The sequence below is a fragment of the Sinohyriopsis cumingii genome, chromosome 2 (genome assembly GCF_028554795.1).
Source record: "Sinohyriopsis cumingii isolate HCF-2022 chromosome 2, ASM2855479v2, whole genome shotgun sequence".
NCBI classification, from domain to species: domain Eukaryota; kingdom Metazoa; phylum Mollusca; class Bivalvia; order Unionida; family Unionidae; genus Sinohyriopsis; species Sinohyriopsis cumingii.
In genome coordinates this window covers 45,386,487-45,408,130 of record NC_142962.1, presented here as the reverse complement: position 1 = coordinate 45,408,130, position 21,644 = coordinate 45,386,487, and the positions used below count along the sequence as shown (strand labels likewise).

The following is a 21,644-nucleotide window of genomic DNA, read 5'->3' as shown; positions in this document are numbered from 1 at the left end:
TTAAATGTTTTGTTTTAGATTAATATTTAGGGATATTTGTATTGGTACACCTGTCCATCAGTAACTTGGACATAGTGGTTTCCTGTAAAAGAGACTGCTGCATAAGCAAGTGTACAAGTTACTGAAAGATATCTGAAAAAATTAAGAAGGAGATATGATAGTGAGAAATGCGGGTGGGGGTAAGTTGTTAAATACTCTTTTTATAACCATGTTGGAAAAAATTGTCAATAAATTGTTTTTTTCTAATGAAGTTTTTGCTTTTTGGTATAAATTACCTTTATTTTCAAGATAATCAATCTCCGAAAGATTCTTTAAATATTGCAAGAAGAAGTTTTCAGCACACATCACATCTGTACCTGTGAAAACATTGCTTATTACATGGCTGCTTTTTGCATGTGAATGTGGATACATGCTAGTGTTACTGTTGATTCATAACAATACAAGATCCTTTTTTTTATATAAAAATGACTGACATTTATTTAGAGCAAAAGCTACATTGAAACATTTTTTATTGCTCTGTGGTTAAAATGGTAATATTAAATATTTACAGTTCATATATTTAATACTGAAGATACCATAGTCTGGATCTAATCTGTGAAGAAATAACTTTTAATGTGTGTCATTAATTTCACATCAGTTCAGGTGCTCAGTACAGGAGTCATTACAACAGATTCAATAGTCCAGATGACATTAGTGAAGAAATACCTTTCCATATGCTCTCAGTGGTTTCACTAATTTCCCACCTAATATTCCAAAGGATCTTGCTGTCATCACTATTAATTAGTGACCATACTTGCTTCATGCTTTCAGTGGTTTCACTAATTTCCCACCTATAATATAAAAGGATCTTGCTGTCATCACTATTAATTAGTGACCATACCTGCTTCATGCTTTCAGTGGTTTCACTAATTTCCCACCTATAATATAAAGGATCTTTCTGTCATCACTATTAATCAGTGACCATACCTGCTTCATGATTTCAGTTGTTTCACTAATTTCCCACCTAATATTCCAAAGGATCTTTCTGTCATCACTATTAATTAGTGACCATACCTGCTTTATGCTTTCAGTGGTTTCACTAATTTCCCACCTATAATATAAAAGGATCTTTCTGTCATCACTATTAATCAGTGACCATACCTGCTTATGCTTTCAGTGGTTTCACTAATTTCCCACCTATAATATAAAGGATCTTTCTGTCATCACTATTAATCAGTGACCATACCTGCTTCATGCTTTCAGTTGTTTCACTAATTTCCCACCTATAATATAAAGGATCTTTCTGTCATCACTATTAATCAGTGACCATACCTGCTTCATGCTTTCAGTGGTTTCACTAATTTCCCACCTAATATTCCAAAGAATCTTTCTGTCATCACTATTAATCATTGACCATACCTGCTTTATGCTTTCAGTGGTTTCACTAATTTCCCACCTATAATATAAAGGATCTTTCTGTCATCACTATTAATTAGTGACCATACCTGTTTTATGCTTTCAGTGGTTTCACTAATTTCCCACCTATAATATAAAGGATCTTTCTGTCATCACTATTAATCAGTGACCATACCTGCTTTATGCTTTCACTGGTTTCACTAATTTCCCACCTACAATATAAAGGATCTTTCTGTCATCACTATTAATCAATGACCATACCTGCTTATGCTTTCACTGGTTTCACTAATTTCCCACCTATAATATAAAAGGATCTTTCTGTCATCACTATTAATCACTGACCATACCTGCTTATGCTTTCAGTGCAGTTTTGTAACTTCTCAGTTTTGTAAATTATCTGGTGGCCTACCCCTTTTTAATTAGAAAAATATTGTGTCCTGGTGTTGTTTTGTGACAGATATTAAAAATGGGGAGGGAGCAATTCGTGCATTTGTGGCTTGGGCGTTTGTAAGAATGGCAGGGGATTACATGTTTTAGTTTGCCAGAGGGTTTTTAAGTTTTTGTTTAAAACCTGGTTTAAAGTGGTTAAGTGGCATAGCATCCATGGTGTCTATCTAGTTTTATGACAAGAACTGGCAGAATTTTGAACAGAAATATCCAGTACCTCTCAGTTAAACTCTTCCAAAAATGTATAAAATATTACTGACATTGATAAATGAGTTATTCATATTTCTTTTATGATCAGGCTGATTTTGGATTGTATGATATCAGCCATACTAAAGCATTGGAATGGCAAATGCTGATTATGCTCTCTCTTTAGCTTACCTTGCCATTAGGTCAGATAAGCTTATATTATGGCCCTGTGTTATTCATGCATCTTCCAATGTCCATCATGTATCATTCAACAACTTCCATTTTAACTTTATTCTCAAAAGCCACTGAACCAATTTTTACCAAATTGGGAAGGGAACTTTCCTATATGGCCATTAAATATTATATATATGATGCAGATTCACTGTTAAATATGGCCAATATTTTCCCCCAAAAATTGTTCTTCTCAAAAACTGCTAAAAAGAATTTTGCAAATTGGACATAAAGCATCCTGGCATGAAGATATGTTAAATTTGTATAAATATTGCCAGTCCATTGTGAAATATTACCACCATTACTATAAATTTTATAACATTTAGATTACTTTTTCATGAATAGTGATGAACAGAATTTAACCATATTTGACAGAAAGCATTCTAGGTTGTCAGAGTTTTACAATAATGCTGAAGCACAGTTAACACATTAACCCATGGTGACGAGTTTAAGTGGCAGGAGTTAGTAGCCTACTGCCGAGCTCTGTAGTGTCAAGGTCATGTACGATATACTAAAGTGGGTGGTATTATAGAAAGGTAGACAGATGTAGCTCTACAATGATACCATATAATCTAGAATTTCTAGTTGCACTACAAAATACAGAGGGACCCGATTATTTTCTACTCAAAATTCGCCTGTGATCAGAATCTGATTTTGTGTCCAGATTTGAGACTTTTTGGTCTCAGATCTAAAGCAAACTGGTATAAACTACAAACAGACAGATGAACCTTTGCAAAAAGTAGGATAAGATGGGCATTTGGAATGAAGAGTTGTCTCGATATGAAAATAATGGGTCCGTTAAGCAAAAAAAAAAAAAAGAAAAAAAAAAAAGAACTCCAACTTTTACCCTTCTGCTCATGTGCGAGCCAAATAGCCAATGAAAAAGGATGTTTCTAACACAACTAGGCTGTATGTTATTGGAAGATCACCTGGAAGCTGGTGTTTTCAGATGTATTCAGAAATAGTTTTCAAAATGTGTTTCCTTCTCGAATTTCCGACGAAAACGACAAAAACCTCCAGGGGTTAATATGTTAAAGGCGTTCACCATGAAATATGACCACCATTACTATAAATTGTATAACATTTAGATTACTTTTTCATGAATAACGATGAACAGATATTAACCATATTTGACAGAAAGCATTCTAGGTTGTCAGAGTACTAAAATTAGAAAGAACTTGAACATACTTAAATGCAGAACAGATTTTGACCAACTTTGACAAAAAGCATCCTGGCATGAAGGCTTTTCAAATTTGTGCAAATGATGCGGATCCACCTTAAATATGGCTGCCATTGCTAAATATATATAGATATAAAAAAACTTTAATGGACTTTTTCTCAAAAACCAGTCATCATAAGTTTATCAAATTGGGCTATAACTCCTGAAAGATAGAAAACCTTATCAAAGTTAGAAAGTATGATACAAGCTAAGATTTCTTTACCAAAAGTGCTTGTGTTGCTCATTGCAATAGTTGTCAGCCATGTGGTTGAGTTCAGGCACTCTTGGGCCATTTGTTACATTTGTAGCTAGTGTGGCTACTACGTGTCAGAAAATAAGAAAGATGCGATAATGAGGATAATATTTGTTTAGGATGAGGTAAGTATACATTGTATTAATATTTACTCTGCAATTTCATTTTTGTTTCAGCGCCAGCGTGATCCTAGATTAAATGAAATTTTGTTTCCTGAATATAACAGAGACAGTGTGCGGAATATAATAGACAAATATGAATTAAATGATGAATATAAAAGCAAAAGTAAGTAATATGTATGTACATGTATGTATGTATGTATGGATGCATGCATATAGATTTCAATGGCATGCCAGAAGAATCCTGGCTTCATAGTGCCAATTAAAAGTTGTGTTTTAAAGTTGTAAAGATAGAGGATGCATATTACATAAGAAAGATGAACCGATCGAAATAAACAAGCAATATTTCAAGATAAAACTATAGTAAGAATAGATGTTAAAATTGTTTTAAAAAAATACTTGACATAAATACTGTTTGCACTTGTTCAACGTTTTTATCAAGGTATGAATGATTTGCATTTAAAGTAAAATAAATTATAAAGAACACTGTATGGTTCTGAGTTTCACTGTTTGTATGGCCCACACAGTAAACTCACTTGAACCAAACACTTCTAAGGCTAGAAATGTTGGCTGTTTTTTAGAAGTAATGAGTAACAAGGTATGGTCCCTACATCTTAAAACTGTACTCGATATTTTAAAATAATAAATATTGCTCCAGATTTTGAGATCTTTCCCAAAACAGACAAAAGCAGCTTTTTGATTGGTCAGAATTCTTACAAGATTTTGGGTTGAGTGAAATTTTAAGATGGAGAGGCCTGATTTGTACTAAAATGGCTGCGTTGGGTCTGGAACATGAGGCTGATCTAAGGGTTGTCCAGGATTTAGGAAACTTTCGCTGTATCTCTCTGCTCAACAGGCAAATTGCAGTTTGCGTTTTGAAATAGAGATTTTTTGTTGTTGTTGTTCTAGGGTTTAACGCCATTTTTCAGCTCAAGATAGGCTATACATGGCGGCCAGTATAACTGATGGAGGAAGAACCCTGGAAAACCCAGGGAAGAACCACCGACCCATGAGAAGCTGCTGGCAGGCTTTCCCACGTACCCACGCTATCCAAGCCATTTGACTCGAACCCACACAGACAGAGGTGAGATGGCAGTGATCTGGAACGGTGAGCGCTTTAGACCACTCGGCCACTCGGTGCCCCTGAAATAGAGATTTGAATCCATCATTAATTTTTGTCTGCTAAATAGTATTCTTAATTCTTTATAGTAGAAAATGCCATTTCGTTTTATGTCATGATAGTGCAGTGTGTAAGTCACTCACATGGCACATTTGTACATGTTTGATTGATTCTGTTTGCCACTTTGTGTCATGGGTGATTGTCCCCATTTAGGTTGTTTTCTATTCAAATAACTGGTTTCCCTCACTATAGAGACAATCATGTGCCACCATTTAGCCATTTAGAGCAGTTAATGTCAAAAATAGAATTTTCATTCAATCATAATCCTTCTAGAATACATTGATCAAAACAAATAAAGCCTAAGGATCTATATGATACTCAATATGATGTTGTCATTATCGATGAGATATCGATCCGGGGTACCTCCCAAGGTAGCAAAAACACTAGAAAGTGAGTCACTCCTCCCAGTTAAGGTTGAGCTTTATGGTAAAGGTCATTAGCAAATCATGCTTTTCTGAGAAGCAAGAGTAGTGATTTTGGGTGATGAGCGAATCATGCCTTTCTGAGATGGAAGTGCAGTGATTTTGCTCTATCAAACCTGATGTGGACTCTTAGATCTTCATCACTTGACTGGTCTTTATCTGGTCACTGGTCACTGGACACGAGTTTGCCAGACAGTACCCCTGCTTATATTGCTGGTTTTTGCATCCAGCTATAGTGTCTACTCGCTGTCTTGTCTGTCTGCTTAATCAACACTACCTTGGACACTGGCATCATGGAAATCAGTGGGGATCTGGTCTTTCCTCCTGGTTGAAACCTTGGACATCTTGGAGATGTCCATACTCTCATCACAGTTAAAGGTAATGCGATCATGGCTTAAATTAAACATTAAAGAAATGCTTGAACTGCTGAGATTAATAGAATCTATGTTGGGGTTTGAACCAAGGCAAGGAAATCCAAGTCAAGGGGTTACATTATATGTCTCCCTCTTCGGCAAGCCTTGAGGGGAGATATATATTGTAACTCTGCGACTGGGATTTCCTTGTCTCTGTGAAAACCCCAAAGTAGGTTCTTTTTCTCACCCAATAATTTAAAGTAAAAAAGAACTTCTCACTTGTGCAATGTAGTTCATGCGCAAATGTTTACATGTGGTGCATTAATGCAAATATATGTTAATGAGGACTGTGGCGTGACCATGTAATCTGAAGTACACTGTTTTTATGCGTGAGCCCAAAAAATAACAACATAAAAAGTTGCATAGTATTGAGGTATTATCACATTTAATATATGGATGTTGCATGAAATTAACAGCAACTAGTCAATATTTATTACAAGAAAATGTTTAATTTTGATCGGATCCAGTTAAGAAAATTATATTGTAAAGAATGAAATGATAATGGGCCCACACCTCTATTATTATAATGAAAATTTACATGTAGCATGAGTGTCCATGTTTGGGTTATTCACAGGTAATTAGAGATCGAGTCACTATCGTATATAACTCTCCTTCTCTTTGGAGGTGGTAAAACTGTTTGTGACATACTTGTAAATTAATATTGATTGTAAAATTACCACCCTATATGAAAGACCCTCCAAATACAGACCCTAGCTGATAACCATGTGATAAAGTTTCAAGTTCACGATTGCTTGGAAAATTTATATTTTCTGTCTTGGAAATATGGCAAGTGCTGCTACTAGTAGTGGAAGGATCTGCTACAGGGAAATTTGTTTGTGGAATAACGTATTGATGGATAAATGATTTCCTCTGGCTGGTAAGTGCATTATTTGTCATCAAAGATTTCATGCACATGTTTGATTCAACTGGGGCACAGTGTGGATGTTTAACAAAATTAGAAGAAAGGATGCTTGACATAATGCATTTCTGGCTATTACTAAGTTTTCTGTAGTTGTTGAGAGAGTTGGGATTTTTGGGCCATTGATGTGTATAGCCTCATTGTCTGGAACATTGTTTTCTATTAGTTTCTGACATAGATATTTTCTCACGCTAGAGTTTGTAATGCGTTTAGAAGCCAAATCGGGCAAGTTTACTTTCATAGCCATTTGTTTTTCATTAGCAAGTTAAGCTTTTGGGCACCAACTGGTGCACATAAAAACCATTGCTCATTTGACCCAGGTGCATGCACGTAAGTTACAGGGGCAAGGTAAAATGGATGGTCAGGGTTACAAAAATCACTTGGACGTTTGTTCATAAAGCATTTGTAGATAGTTACCGCACATTGATCTGGAAATAGAGGGTTAGCATACATCCTTGGTTTTTCATTTATCTTGTTTTTTTTATGTCCTCCCATGTCCTCGTCTTCGTCTGTCTCTCATTAAACTCTAAATATTCTAGTTTAAGTTCACAATCTTGCTTTAATGATATGTCTTCCCACTTTATGTTTCTGTGTTCTTCTCCCCCTCCCCGTACCCCAAAGTGCAAAGTATTATTAAACCATAAAGTGTTCAGTAAACTTGATGGTGTGCTGGGGCCCAAAAGTGAGTATTCATACATTTTTTTTAATGTCATCATCAGTATTATCAGTGTTATCAGCAGTTTTGGGTTTGTTTCCTTTTCCTTTCTTCTTCAGATCTTTCTGTTTACTTTTTAGGGCCTCTCTTGCTTGATAAAATTCAGGGCCATAAATCAAGCTGCAGTTGTATCTGTTCTGTCTCAGATATCATTCAAAACTTCCCATCATACTTATAATAAATAATAATTAATTATAAAAAGCCATGTATATAGGGTAACAAAAGAATATCATCATCTCTCTGTCTGTCTGTCTGTCTGTATCTCTCTCTCTCTCTTTTTATCATTTGTCATCCATGTTGGGAAGGCCTAAATTGCTTTATCAGTCAAGTTCTTTAATTTATACAGTAATTTACCTATGAATAAAATTCTTGTTCATTACATAATATTTTTTTGGGTAATTAGTTATTCATTCTTGCACTCATTAAAAAATTCATTCATATTTTAACAGATAGAATGTATATCAGTTGCGCTATGCATCATTTTATTTGCTCATACATTATTCTTTAAATTCTATTGTGTGTTATGAGTCAATATGTATGCCGTTTTTTACATCTCACTGTGGGGCCCTGAGTGGCTGAATGGTATAAAGCGCTCTTCGTTATGGATCACTGCCATCTCACCTCTGTCTTTGTTGGTTTGAGTCTCGGATTCAGCTAATGTGGGTATGTGAGAAAGCTTGGCAGTAGCTTCTTGTGGGTCGGTAGTTCTTTCCTGGGTTTTCCTGGGTTCTTCCTCCACCATTAATACTGGCCGCCATGTATAGCCTATCGTGTGCTGAAAAATGGCGTTAAACCCTACAACAACAACAACAGCAACCTCTCAGTGTTTTCGGCTCATATTCACTTCAATCATTCTGACAAATTAAAGGACAAATCTTGAAAGGATGCTGTTAGGGGCAAATGCTGGCACTTAATGTATTGAGCGTGTCTCATTGTTTTTCTCAAGATATTCTTCATGTAGTTTTATGTGTCCCAATGTCTTGCGTTTGGTATTCACATTTTCATGCTCTAAAACAAAATTTGCGACAAATTATTTGTCCACTTCTGTAAATCTGCTCGCTTTGACTGTTTCGGTGTTTTTTATTTCCACTCCTGATTTTGTTATTTTCTCCGACAAAAGTTGGTTCGGTTTCAGAGACATTTATTTCATTTGTTTCCCAGTCATCAACAAGAAATGAAAGATCTCTGACTCATGCTTTGATGAATTTTCTGAAATAACTAGATCATGTTTAGCATAATTTGCAAAACTTCCATTATCCACTTCCTCTTGAGCCATACATGCATAACTGACCACATTAGTATGACGTGAAATTATAACTGACCACATTAGTATGACATGAAAATATAACTGACCACATTAGTATGACATGAAATTATAACTGACCACATTAATATGACATGAAAATATAATGACCACATTAGTATGACATGAAATTATAACAGACCACATTAGTATGACATGAAAATATAACTAACCACATTAGTATGACATGAAAATTTAACTGATTACACTTCTTAGTATTTAAGTAATAATAATTCTAGATTTCAGTAAGTTTTATTCTTAATTACATTTTCTTTTGCATAACAGACTGGATGAGCCTGGATGGATTTTGCCGGTACCTGATGTCAGATGACAATGCCCCAGTTTTTCTGGATCGCCTTGATATTTATCAAGACATGGAACAGCCTCTGTCTCACTATTATATTAATTCCTCTCACAACACATACTTGACAGGAAGGCAGTTTGGAGGCAGGTCCTCAGTAGAGATGTACAGACAAGTGTTACTGGCAGGGTGCAGGCAAGTGGGGTTATAGTCTTTAAAATTTGCAACATGGTATTTTTTGACAGTATTTTTGATAAAGAAAAGGTCTAAATGAATAAATGAGATCCAGAAGAAAGGTGAGGGTTATTGAATTTTGGTAGTGTAGAGCAAGGTAGTTAGAGTACAATAAACTATGTCAGTGTCTTTTGATTGATTTGTTGATTTTTACAGATGTGTAGAGCTTGACTGTTGGGATGGAAGAAACGAAGATCAAGAACCAATCATAACTCATGGGAAAGCCATGTGTACAGATATATTATTTAAAGTAAGTCATTATTAATGCTCAAATTTAAATACACTTCCCACTTTGAGAAACTTGTTGCAGTCATGGAGTCCCCAAATGAAGTCAATTCCTACATTTTAATCAGGGATGAAGAATACATGTCTGTAAGCATTCATATTTTATAATTTAATTTTTTTTTTAAATTGTGGGAAAAAAAAGTTCATTTCTTTTTGATAACTCCCAGCATCATGAAAATATCACTCGTAAATAAATCATTTGAAACATATTTGCAGAATGCTTCTTAAATTCATTTCCTCTTTTATAAGAAAAAGCTGATTTAAAAACCTATCATCTGTTTAGAAGTTCTTATTTTAATGCTTAAAACAGTGTTTAAGTGTGGAACAGTAATACATTGGATTGATCCTGTATTGTTTTATACCTGCTGAGTACTGGTGAGAGTTAAGGGTAATTTTCAGTTTAAAGCAGCATTAAACAAATTGTTTATTAATTCTAGCAATTACGTCCTCTAAGCTTTATTTAAGGGAAAGTTTAAATTCCTATCTTCATATCTGGAATGTAGATTTCCAAGAGGGTATAAAGACTTTGAGAACACCACACTTTTCATGAGTGCCATCCTGTTCTATAACAGAAAAATGAATCGATTCTGGTTTATGCAGTCCTGTACTGAAAACTTGCATCAAAGAGATTGTAGATATATTTACATTTCCATGCTAGTAATTTCAAATAAACATACAGCACATGAAATGAAAGTATTTTTAATGATGGGTTATCTTTGTTTCATGATAGAGCCATGGCCATTACATGTGTGGGTATAAAAATTTAGTACTACCTACAATAGAGAACTATACACTACTTTCCTGACATTAGCTTGGGAACTTGAAAGCATTTTTCTCCACATAAAAAGTGGTGTACTATCTCTCTGTTTTTATATGCCTTCCATAAAGTGGAGCTTGCTTTGTTGTGATGTTATCTGTTAGTCCATCTTTCTCTTAACATTTTGGTTTCTGCACAATAATTTACGTTATCTACAACTACAACACTATGTGGCTGGCATCCACTTGGGCTCTGGAAGAAAACTATCGATTTTAGGCTCAAACCACACAGGTCAAGATCACAGTGACTGAAAAAGAAAAACTGTTTCTGCATGGTAACTTGAGTTTTCCATTGTCTACATGTCCCAAACTGTGGCTGGCTTGTACTTGGTGTAAGGAAGAATCTTATCAATTTTGGGCTGAAAAGGTCAGTGATGAGGTCATTGAATTGAAAAAAAAAATGGTTTCCACATTAAAACAATTAGTTCTCATTTATCTACAGTTACTAACTATTATGATGACTTGCATTTGCTGTGAAGAAGAACCCTGTTGATTTTAAGTTAAAGGTCAAAGTAACTGTGACTGAAGGAATAAAAAAATGGTTTCCATAAAATGACATTAGTTCTTCATGACATACCTCAACCAGACTTTGTGGATAGCTTGCAATTTTAGTAAGGAAGATTGCTGTCCATTTTGTTATTAGATGTCAAGGTCATACTGACTGAAAGACAGAAAAGTGGTTTCTGCACAAAAATTTCAGCATCTACATAGGGGAAGGTTAAAAATGGCCTAATGAAGACTACATCCAATTAGATAGCTCACCTTGTCATATAGCCAAGAGATTTAAAAGTATGGTCCTTCATTCAACTGTCTGTGTCTTTTCTCCCTTGTCTGTTAAAAACTGCAACAATTGACAAGGCATCCAGATGTGAAGCTCTTTCACTTATTTTTCCAAATGATGACAATTGGCTATTTAAATATGGCAGCGTTTAATACAAATTGAAAGAGTCGAAGGCTGTTTCTCAAGAAACAGTAAACAGAATTTGACTATATTTGAAAGAAAGCACCCAGGTAAGTAGCTGTTTCATATTTTTTCAGGTAATGTAGATCTGCCATATCATACACTGTTACTGAAAATAGAAAATGTGTAACTAACTATAGAAAATTTGTAACTAACTTCTTCTCAAGAACAGAATTTGACTAAATTTGATGGAAATCAGTGTTTTTTTTAACCAAAAACAATACAGTATTGATTCACAGAAGAGAAATTCCAGCAGTATGAAATTGACACAAAGTTTATTGACCTTGATCTGTACATGTACAATGAACCATAAATGTTCTTCATCTTTTCATACATAATTTTGCCATCATTTTTTTGCAGCAGCTTCAGACACCTATATATACTTACTTGAGCTGTACCAATTTTACATCCAGTACGGTCATCACAGTGGCTAATTTGAAAATCTTGTTGTTGCTAAAAGATATTAGAAATGGTTTCTCGCATTTGACATTTAAGAAGAATGTTCTTATCTTGAATTTCTGGATATATTCTGTTAGTAGAGTGTCTATCCCTGAAAGGAATTTGTGTTTTATTTTAAGATTTACTTTTAAGTTGTGCTTCTGTAACCATCCAGAAAATCTTGTTATTGCTGTTCCACAAGGCTGTGGTGATATTCACGTTATTTTTTTCATGAAAAGACTCCAAATGATGTCCTAAATGAAAATGGTGCAAATCTCACAGGGTATATCTATAGTACATCTATGACCCATATCTTCGGATATGATATAATGTTTGCACAAATGACATTTTTTTTTGTTATATATCAAAATTGCATATGTAATTTGTTCCATTTTTGTTTAAAATTTCAGGAATGGGATAAACTATGTTTATGAAAATATATATTTTTTTAAAGATGATTATGTCATTATTACTCAAATCATGCCCCACTATCCTGTATGAATTCGTAAATATGACGGTGTGTTATGTGTATATGACTAGTTATGTCCTGTGGTTACTTACAAGATAAAATCATTAGTTTATTTTATTAAACTTGATGAATGAATAATTTCAAAGATAGGAAAACAAAATAGTAAATTGCATATGCATACTTCATGCAGAATTAGGATTCAGATATGAATGAGGCAGATTTGACTTTTGCTGCAGTCATATTTGAGCCACATCATGCAGAAGGGTAATTAATTATATATGTCACTAATCATTCAGTGTGTTTATTCATTATTCTGTCAAATTAACTTTTTAATTTATAATTTATTATACATTTCGTGGAGTCGAGTAATGTTCACAAAAGTAATGTCATATCTGCAGATACTTTACCTTGTGCATGTAACGTCCATTCAAATTAATGCTCTTTTTTAAAATTTATAATTAGTTGTGGATTGATTTGTGTCCTTTAAAGTTACAGCTTATATATGACAGAGTAAATTTTGTATATATATATGATAAATTTGATTTCATATTTTAGAAAGTAAATTTATTATTGTTTGAAAATATTTACATTAAAAATACCATATTCGCATAATGCAGTGCCCAGATATATGCACATGACACTTCTAGGTAAGTGTGATTACCGGTAATTTAATAAAACATTAATCATCATCAATGTGTTTATTCTTTAAGTTAGTCCAGTTCAAACCGCTCCGGTGGCCTAGTGGCTAGAGCGTCCGCCTCGGATGCGGGAGGTCGTGGGTTCGATCCCCGGACAAGTCATACCAGAGACTTAAAAAATGGTACTAACAGCTGCCTCACTTGGCGTTCAGCATTAGGAGGTTAGTGTTAGGACTGGTCAGCCTGGTGTCAGGATAATATGACTGGGTGGGACATCATGCCAGATGTCTGCAGCATGATGCCCCAGTGCTAGACATCACTATAAACTGCCACATTACAGACATCGTAGCGATATGACTGAAAAATTGTTAAAGCTATGTTAAAAATAAAAATCACATCACATCACAGTCCAGTTCAAGTAATTAATTTATAATTTATTATACATTTTAATGAGACTAGTCATACTCAAAAAAGAAATGTCATATCTGCAAATGATTTATATACTTACTTGAGCTGTACCAATTTTACATCCAGTATGGTCATCACAGTGGCTAATTTGAAAATCTTGTTGTTGCTAAAAGATATTAGAAATGGTTTCTCGCATTTGACATTTAAGAAGAATATTCTTATCTTGAATTTCTAGATATATTCTGTTAATAGAGTGTCTATCCCTTAAAGGAATTTGTGTTTTATTTTAAGATTTACTTTTAAGTTGTGCTTCTTTAAACATGACCATGCAGTGGGATTGGGATTAAGATATCGTTTTTTGTTTGACATGCTGTGATCTGGTGGGTATAATTTTGGCCCTGCCCTTAATCTGTTTACCAAATAACACATATTCAAAGTTGGGAATTTTATGATGCCTGTTAAATGTAATTTATGAAATCATTTGTTACAGGATGTAATACAGGCAATCAAAGAGACTGCATTTGTAACCTCCGAGTATCCAGTCATTCTTTCCTTTGAAAATCATTGTAGGTGAGTAGTAACTAGTTGGTAAGTAGCAGACATTTAACTTCCTGTTTTATTTTAGTTCATACCACAATCTCCTCCAGTTTAAGATTATGGTATATCCAGTAATTTAATTATATTTCATACATAATGTTTTCAATCTTTTTTAATTGTGTTTTATTTTACAGCAGACTTTGAACAATCTCAAGAGAGAACTGTATCAGTATGCTTGGTTTATCACAAAAGATAACTATTATTATTACATGATGACTTTAAGAGATGCTTTTTAATTGGATAAAATGAAGTCATGTGATTTATGGTACTTTAAGAGATACTATTTAATTGGATAAAATGAAGTCATGTGATTTATGATAATGCACTGTCAGTATGTCTTTAACTTTGTCACAATATTTATGGCATCATGCTGCTAAGACTGAACTGGTAATTTTATGATTCTGTAACTAGTTGAATTTCCAAATTTTGCATTAAATTGTATAATAAAATAATTATAGACTTTTGTTTCTGTAAATATGTACATGTTATTTACTGAGATTGAAAAATATTGGGTCCAGATCACATTTTACAGAATGCCTCAGCTTGCGTAGGCATTCTATGCTACAGGACTCTGACCAAATATTTTGCAATCCTCAGCTAATAATCATTTTATTATATACTTCAAAATAAGCTTGTAAAAAGCTGTGCTATAGAAATAACACAACTGAAACATAAAATAATTTTAGTGTTTTATTGAACATTTTATGTCATTCATTATTTAATGAAATCTGAGTGATGAGCAACAAATGCACATGTACACATGTGAATCTCATTTGTCACTATGCAAATGCACATGTACACATGTGAATCTCATTTGTCATGATGCAAATGCATGTACACATGATGAATCTCATTTGTCACTATGCAAATGCACATGTACACATGGTGAATCTCATTTGTCACTATGCAAATGCACATGTATACATGGTGAATCTCATTTGTCACTATGCAAATGTACATATATACATGGTGAATCTCATTTGTCACTATGCAAATGCACTTGTACACATGGTGAATCTCATTTGTCAGTGAACAAATCTTAGTTTTAGATAGAATGTATTCTAGTCGATTAAACATAATGAAATATTGATACACAGGGATCAAAAGAAGGAATACATCAATGAAAATTGAAGATACAATTATGAAAAGATTAACCAGAAATATTCTCTTTAAAGATCATCATTGTGATTGCCACGGTAGTTGGGAAATTTTAAATGTTAAGTGCACGTTAGGATTAATGCCAGCGTATTGCTTCTCATTGGTCTTGGATAATACTTGAATATAAGGACGTAGATTAGTTTTGGTGTCACTTGCAATTCATTAAATTTCTAGTACAGAATTAAACATTACTATTGTAATTGGATAAAAGTGCACTGTTTATGTGAAAGAGAAGTTGTTTATTGATACATTATATCAGAGTTAAGTTTGACTGTCTCTCTCTCCCTCACATTTTACCATCTATTTTACGTCAAGAGCAATACAAAACATCTTCATTCTCAGACAGTTGCTTCTGCAGCACTGCTGTCAGGTAGAAAAAGAGCTACAATTCTTGTTGGGCATCAGATTGATGATATGGTCAGGCTTCAGTGTTTCTGTTGGCATTTTTATTTAGCCATAGCCAGAAGTAGTTTGTCGATTGCTGGTACATCTTTACAGTCTTGCCAGTAGCTTCTTGAGGGTCAGTGGTTCTTTCCGGGGATTTCCCGGGTTCTTCCTCCACCATTAATATTGGCTGCCATGTATAGCCTATCATGTGCTGAAAAATGGTGTTAAACCCTACAACAACAACAACAACAACAACATCTTTACAGTATGAGGTAGTGGTGAATATATTACTTATTTTAAAAAGTATATTGAGACATTTTCAGTACACCCACCATATTGACCACCACTTTGTGTCAGTAAACCTTCCATATTGGCAAGTACTTTGTATCAGTCAGAACACCCACCATATTGACCATTACACTGAGTACTTTGTGTCGGTCACTATGAATATGTACCATATTGACCACTACTTTGTGTCGGTCAATATGAACAAGTACCATATCAACCACTAAATTGTGTTGGTTAATGTGAACACCCACCATATTGACTACTACTTTGTGTTAGTATGAGGTTTACTGATTCATGAACAAAGTATCCAACTCAACAAAAGTCATTAATTTTTTATATGTTTATTGATTATTTTATCCAAATTTGCTAAATAAACAAAGAAGAAAACTGCCAATTTAATGCATATAGTTTCATGTATGTCGTGTTTACTTTAACATGAAACTAATGTATTCTTTTTAAGTTAATAATACGGGCCATAAGGTTGATTACACAGTGCAAAGGGGCCCCGAGTGGCCGAGTGATCTAAAGCGCTCTCCGTTATGGATCACTGCCATCTGACCTCTGTCTGCGCCGGTTCGAGTCTCAGATTTAGCCAGTGTGGGTATGTGAGAAAGCTTGCCAGTGGCTTCTTGTGGGTTGGTGTTTTTTTCTGGGGGTTTCCCCTGGTTCTTCCTCCACCATTAATACTGGCCGCCAGATATAGCCTGTCGTGTGCTGAAAAATGGCGTTAAACCCCACAACAACAACAACACAGTGTAAACCTCTTAAAACATGGAAAATGGTATAGTAGTAGCATAGAAACAGTTTTTAAAGTCAGGTTCTGGCACAGAGATTCATTAGGCCCAAAAATGTATTATCTTGCTAAAATAACTTTTGTTTTAAAGATTACTCATTTGGCGAACTGTTTATATACCATATTCGATATAATATCCACCATCGCGCACTTAAAAAAGTATAAGCTGTGTAAATTTCTTGTTGTCGAAGCTATTTTAATAAGCATACACTTGTGAAGCAAGTGTCCCCCCCCCATGTGTATGTACGTACTAGAAGAGTTATCACCCTTCATATGTCTCTCCCAACTTCAGTGTTTTTATCTCAGTGTTTTTATCTCATCCTATATAGGTGGCGCTATACAGTTTTGCATTTTGCATAGGGTTAGGATTTTAAAGAAAAAGAATGTCCCCGGCTTTCCTCACTGGTTATACTGGCTATTTAAAAAAGACCTTGTATATCTTAGGTATAATGCAAAGAACCTTTAATTCCCTTTATTTTGGTGTATGATTGATGGGTGTACTATGGGTTATAGAGTATACAGCTTGGCCTTACTTCAGTTGTGCACCTTTCAAAAAAGTGCTAGCTCTACTTGGTCATTTTCACTTCCTGAACTTCAGAGGTCAATTGTATAAAAAAGAGCCGATAACTTTTTTTACATTTTATATATTTGGTAATTCATTCATTGCACTTTCAGAAGCTGGTATTGTCTAGTCTGGCAAAATTCATTTTCCCTATTTTAATAGCTGCTATGTATAGTGTACTTTAGACTAATTCAGACTGATTTTTTTAACACAAGGGAGCAGTCATTTTAGTTAGCAGTGTGCTTAAATCATGTAAAATTTCCAAAAGTACAATATCCAAAAGAAATATCATTCACATTACATTAATGTAGCATAGAGGTATGCAAACATTCTCTCCACTGTGCATGTTTTAAATGCGAACTACTTCACCTTACATATGTCACTCTCAAAAGTACATATCTGGTGAGCGCCACCATAAAGAAGATGTAGGTATTATTTTTTTATGATTTAATTATGTTTATATGGCTGAAACATTTAAGTCGCAAGCATCAAAACAATCCTTATGAATAATTCTCCTGCCTTTTTCCCCACAGAACAGTATTTATGAGTGTCAGAGTCTCTAACAAGTCCAGCCTACCCCTCCCCCAATGATAAAAGTGAGCTATTTTAAGAATGCACATTACATTTTCTAAACATAGCAACCAATGTTATGCTGAATGACAGGAACATGAAACTAGCCAGAATTATTTCTGAGATATCAACAATGAATTTTACAATTAGAAAAGGGAGGTAACTCATCAGCTTCATAAAGGTCAAAGGTCAAAGTGTAAAATATTTGCCTATTGTTTAATATGGAAGAAGCGAATTCACTTTCTCCTCATTTATTTTTTTTATTTCATTGCAAAAAAATGAAAAGAAACATTTTCACCATATATTTCTGTCACTTATTGCAACGGTTTTAAATTTAAGTTGACTCTATTCCTATATTCTAAGTCTTCTAATTTCCCCATAATTAAGGTCACTACTCACACAAACATACCTCATGGCAAATTATGTAAGCAAGAGAAAAATGATCATAATTAGCTTATTTTCATGCTTAAATGCAATATCAATGTACTATTTTATTCAGAACATCATACATAATTATATGACAATAAAAAAAAATAATTGCAAACATTTTTCTATTTTCTTTAAGGTGGCGCTATACAGTTTCGCATTTTGCATAGGGTTAGGATTTTAAAGAAAAAGAATGTCCCCGGCTTTCCTCACTGGTTATACTGGCTATTTAAAAAAGACGTTGTATATCTTAGGTATAATGCAAAGAACCTTTAATTCCCTTTATTTTGGTGTATGATTGATGGGTGTACTATGGGTTATAGAGTATACAGCTTGGCCTTACTTCAGATGTGCACCTTTCAAAAAAGTGCTAGCTCTACTTGGTCATTTTCACTTCCTGAACTTCAGAGGTCAATTGTATAAAAAGAGCCGATAACTTTTTTTACATTTTATATATTTGGTAATTCATTCATTGCACTTTCAGAAGCTGGTATTGTCTAGTCTGGCAAAATTCATTTTCCCTATTTTAATAGCTGCTATGTATAGTGTTCTTTAGACTAATTCAGACTGATTTTTTAACACAAGGGAGCAGTCATTTTAGTTAGCAGTGTGCTTAAATCATGTAAAATTTCCAAAAGTACAATATCCAAAAGAAATATTATCCACATTACATTAATGTAGCATAGAGGTATGCAAACATTCTCTCCACTGTGCATGTTTTAAATGCGAACTACTTCACCTTACATACGTCACTCTCTCAAAAGTACATATTATCTGGTGAGCGCCACGATATGGTCATGCCCAATAAATCTTATGTAGTTTCCATTTTATTAGACTGATATATCATACAAATTTATGTAGTTACGATACACTAAACGTCCATGATGATAAGATCTTTAAATTATTATATTGCAACCAGATTTGAATAGCTGCTTCCTCCCGATGAGATATGATGTGATTGAGACGTGTGCTTGGATTTTATGCATATTTTGACAGGTGTGAGTTATGCTACATGATCATGAGCTACAAGAGATAGTCTTTTAAGATATCATAGAATGATGGGTAACTGAATTTTTTTGTTGTCAGGAGAAAGGGAATGAGTCTTTAATTTGTATTTGATACTTTAAATTTCAGTAAATTCCAACAGTACAAGATGGCAAAATACTGTGAAGATATTCTGGGAGAGTACCTTCTAAAGCAGCCCCTAGAAAACTATCCCGTAAGTATTCAAGAGCAGACAACTCTCCCTGTTATTTGGCACTTTATAATTAAGAGATTCCGTATGCTGCTTTAAAGAGTAGATTAGTGCCTGCAAATCTAATTCATAGCTGCTAAATGACCTTTTTTTCCCATAGCTGTCCCATAGTATGGGTCTGAATACGGGTGCACATTTTTCTTATTAAAAGTCCGAGATTTTTTTAATTTTAAAAATTTAAATCAAAAGTTTCCTTGCAATTTTCTTTTTAGAATGGACACTTGGTTCCATTGAGAGTAAATGTATCACATGTATATAGGAATATATAGTTCCCGAATATGATTGGTTTATTCAAAATCGAAGGTACCATGCAAGTCTTTACCCACCATATTTGATTGCACAAAGCAGTTGTTGCCATCACTGTGTCTCATCTTTGTAGTATTCAGGTTCTTGTCATGTCGAAAAGGAAAGCAGAATATTTCCTCCAGCAAAGAAAAGAAAACAGAACTGGAAGGACAATTATGCCATCATGTTTAGAGTTGTGAAACAAAGTATACAAGGAGAAAGATTTTCATAGTGCAAATTGTGTAATTGTGATTTCGCTATTGGGCATGGAGGTGCCCATGACATATACAGCATGATAAAGTTTTATAAACATCAGCTTGCTGCTTCATCATAACAGCCTCAACTTAGAACATTCATTAATAGCAGAGAAAACCTTGATGTAATTCAGTCAGAAATTCATTTTACAATATTTTATTTAGAAATGAATTATCCTCTTTCATTTGCTTGTTATTGCTGGGTATTTATTTCGCACACTTATTCCAGACATTAAAATTTCAAAGGATTACACTTGTGCTGGAACAAAAACAGTTCAGTAAAAGCATCACAGAGATTTCAGATCATCAGTGAAAGATAAGCAGCATGTGTATAAGTGTGAGTGTGTTGCACTCTTGCACCTTTTGAATGGACTCATGAATGGAGCAAGAGTGCCCGTTCAGAATGTGCAAAAGTGCAACAAAGGCATCTTTGACATTAAAATAATTTAGTACATTATTGTCCTACATCTCTGATGGATGTACATGTTTTAAATAGTTACATATGCATTCAAGTTTTAAAAATCAGTATTTGTTCCTGAAAATCAGTATTTATGTCATAAACAGTCAGTAGTTTTGTACTCTAGGGTTGGCAGTTATGCTAATTTATAAAGTAGCATGTGTAATTCCTTTCCAAGACTTGGTTTGTACTGATAGCATTGAACATGTTACATGAATGAATGCCAAGAAATATTTCATTTTTATTTTTGCAAATCTTTATTTTTTCAGCTCAGAAAATTTTTTTTAGGATGTAAATGGGTCTGGGATGCCTAGTTAAAACTTTTGACGTAGCACAAGGAAAGAGTTTGAATTTAATGGTTCTCAGTCTTTACTAAGTTCAGTGGCAAAACTTGGATTTCAACAAGCTGTGCTTGTTTCTATGCTTGCATCATTAATAACAAGATAAATATGAATAAATTACTGATAAAAATGAATATTATAAGCCAATATGAACTGCTATAGTATGGATGTTTGTGTACAGCTGATATCACACAGACACCCATATCAAAAAACAAGTTGGAGCTGATCCACACCTGTAAGAAGATGCTATTAATTAATGTGTATTGCAGATCATGAAAACATTATCTGCAGAACAAAGATGGCATTGTAGTTTTGTTCACATCACCACAAATTTAGTTTTATAACAAAAAACAAATTGCAAGTTAAATAATGTGACTTCTTACATGAAGGTTGGAATAATCAATGTAGTATAGAGGGTACAACTTATGTAGATGACCAGTGCAAATCTAGCGAACATCTGACAATCGATATATTTTATAATTGTCATAGTGAGGCTTAACAAACACTGACATCTACATCAGTCTATAAACCCACAGCAGTTGTGGTGAGGCATACAAGCATGGGCATCTACATTCAACCCTAATCCCATAGCACAGTCGTGGTGAGGCATAACAAGCACTGACATCTACATTAGTGTAGAGACATAGCACTGTCATGGTGAGACATAACATGCACTGACATCTACATTGGTCTGTAGAGACATAAACACTGTCATGGTGAGACATAACAACCACTGACATCTACATCAGTCTGAAGAGACATAGTACTGTCATGGTGAGGGATAACAAGCACTGACATCTACATCAGTCTATAAAATAATAGCACTATCATGGTGAGACAACATGCACTGACATCGACATCAGTCTGAAGAGACATAGCACTGTCATGGTGAGACATAACAAGCACCGACATCTACATC

General features: G+C 34.2%; 1 protein-coding gene across 1 annotated transcript in view; it reads left to right on the top strand.

Annotated features, from left to right (window-relative positions):
* The window catches only part of LOC149804757 (1-phosphatidylinositol 4,5-bisphosphate phosphodiesterase beta-4-like), a 342,757-nt gene that overhangs the window by 200,973 nt on the left and 120,140 nt on the right, over nt 1-21,644 (top strand). Inside the window, exons 11-15 of the mRNA XM_089944026.1 lie at nt 3,908-4,016; nt 9,088-9,298; nt 9,494-9,587; nt 13,843-13,922; nt 19,268-19,352. Of these exons, the coding sequence (XP_089800152.1) occupies nt 3,908-4,016; nt 9,088-9,298; nt 9,494-9,587; nt 13,843-13,922; nt 19,268-19,352 (579 nt within the window). The remainder of the gene's footprint in view (nt 1-3,907; nt 4,017-9,087; nt 9,299-9,493; nt 9,588-13,842; nt 13,923-19,267; nt 19,353-21,644) is intronic.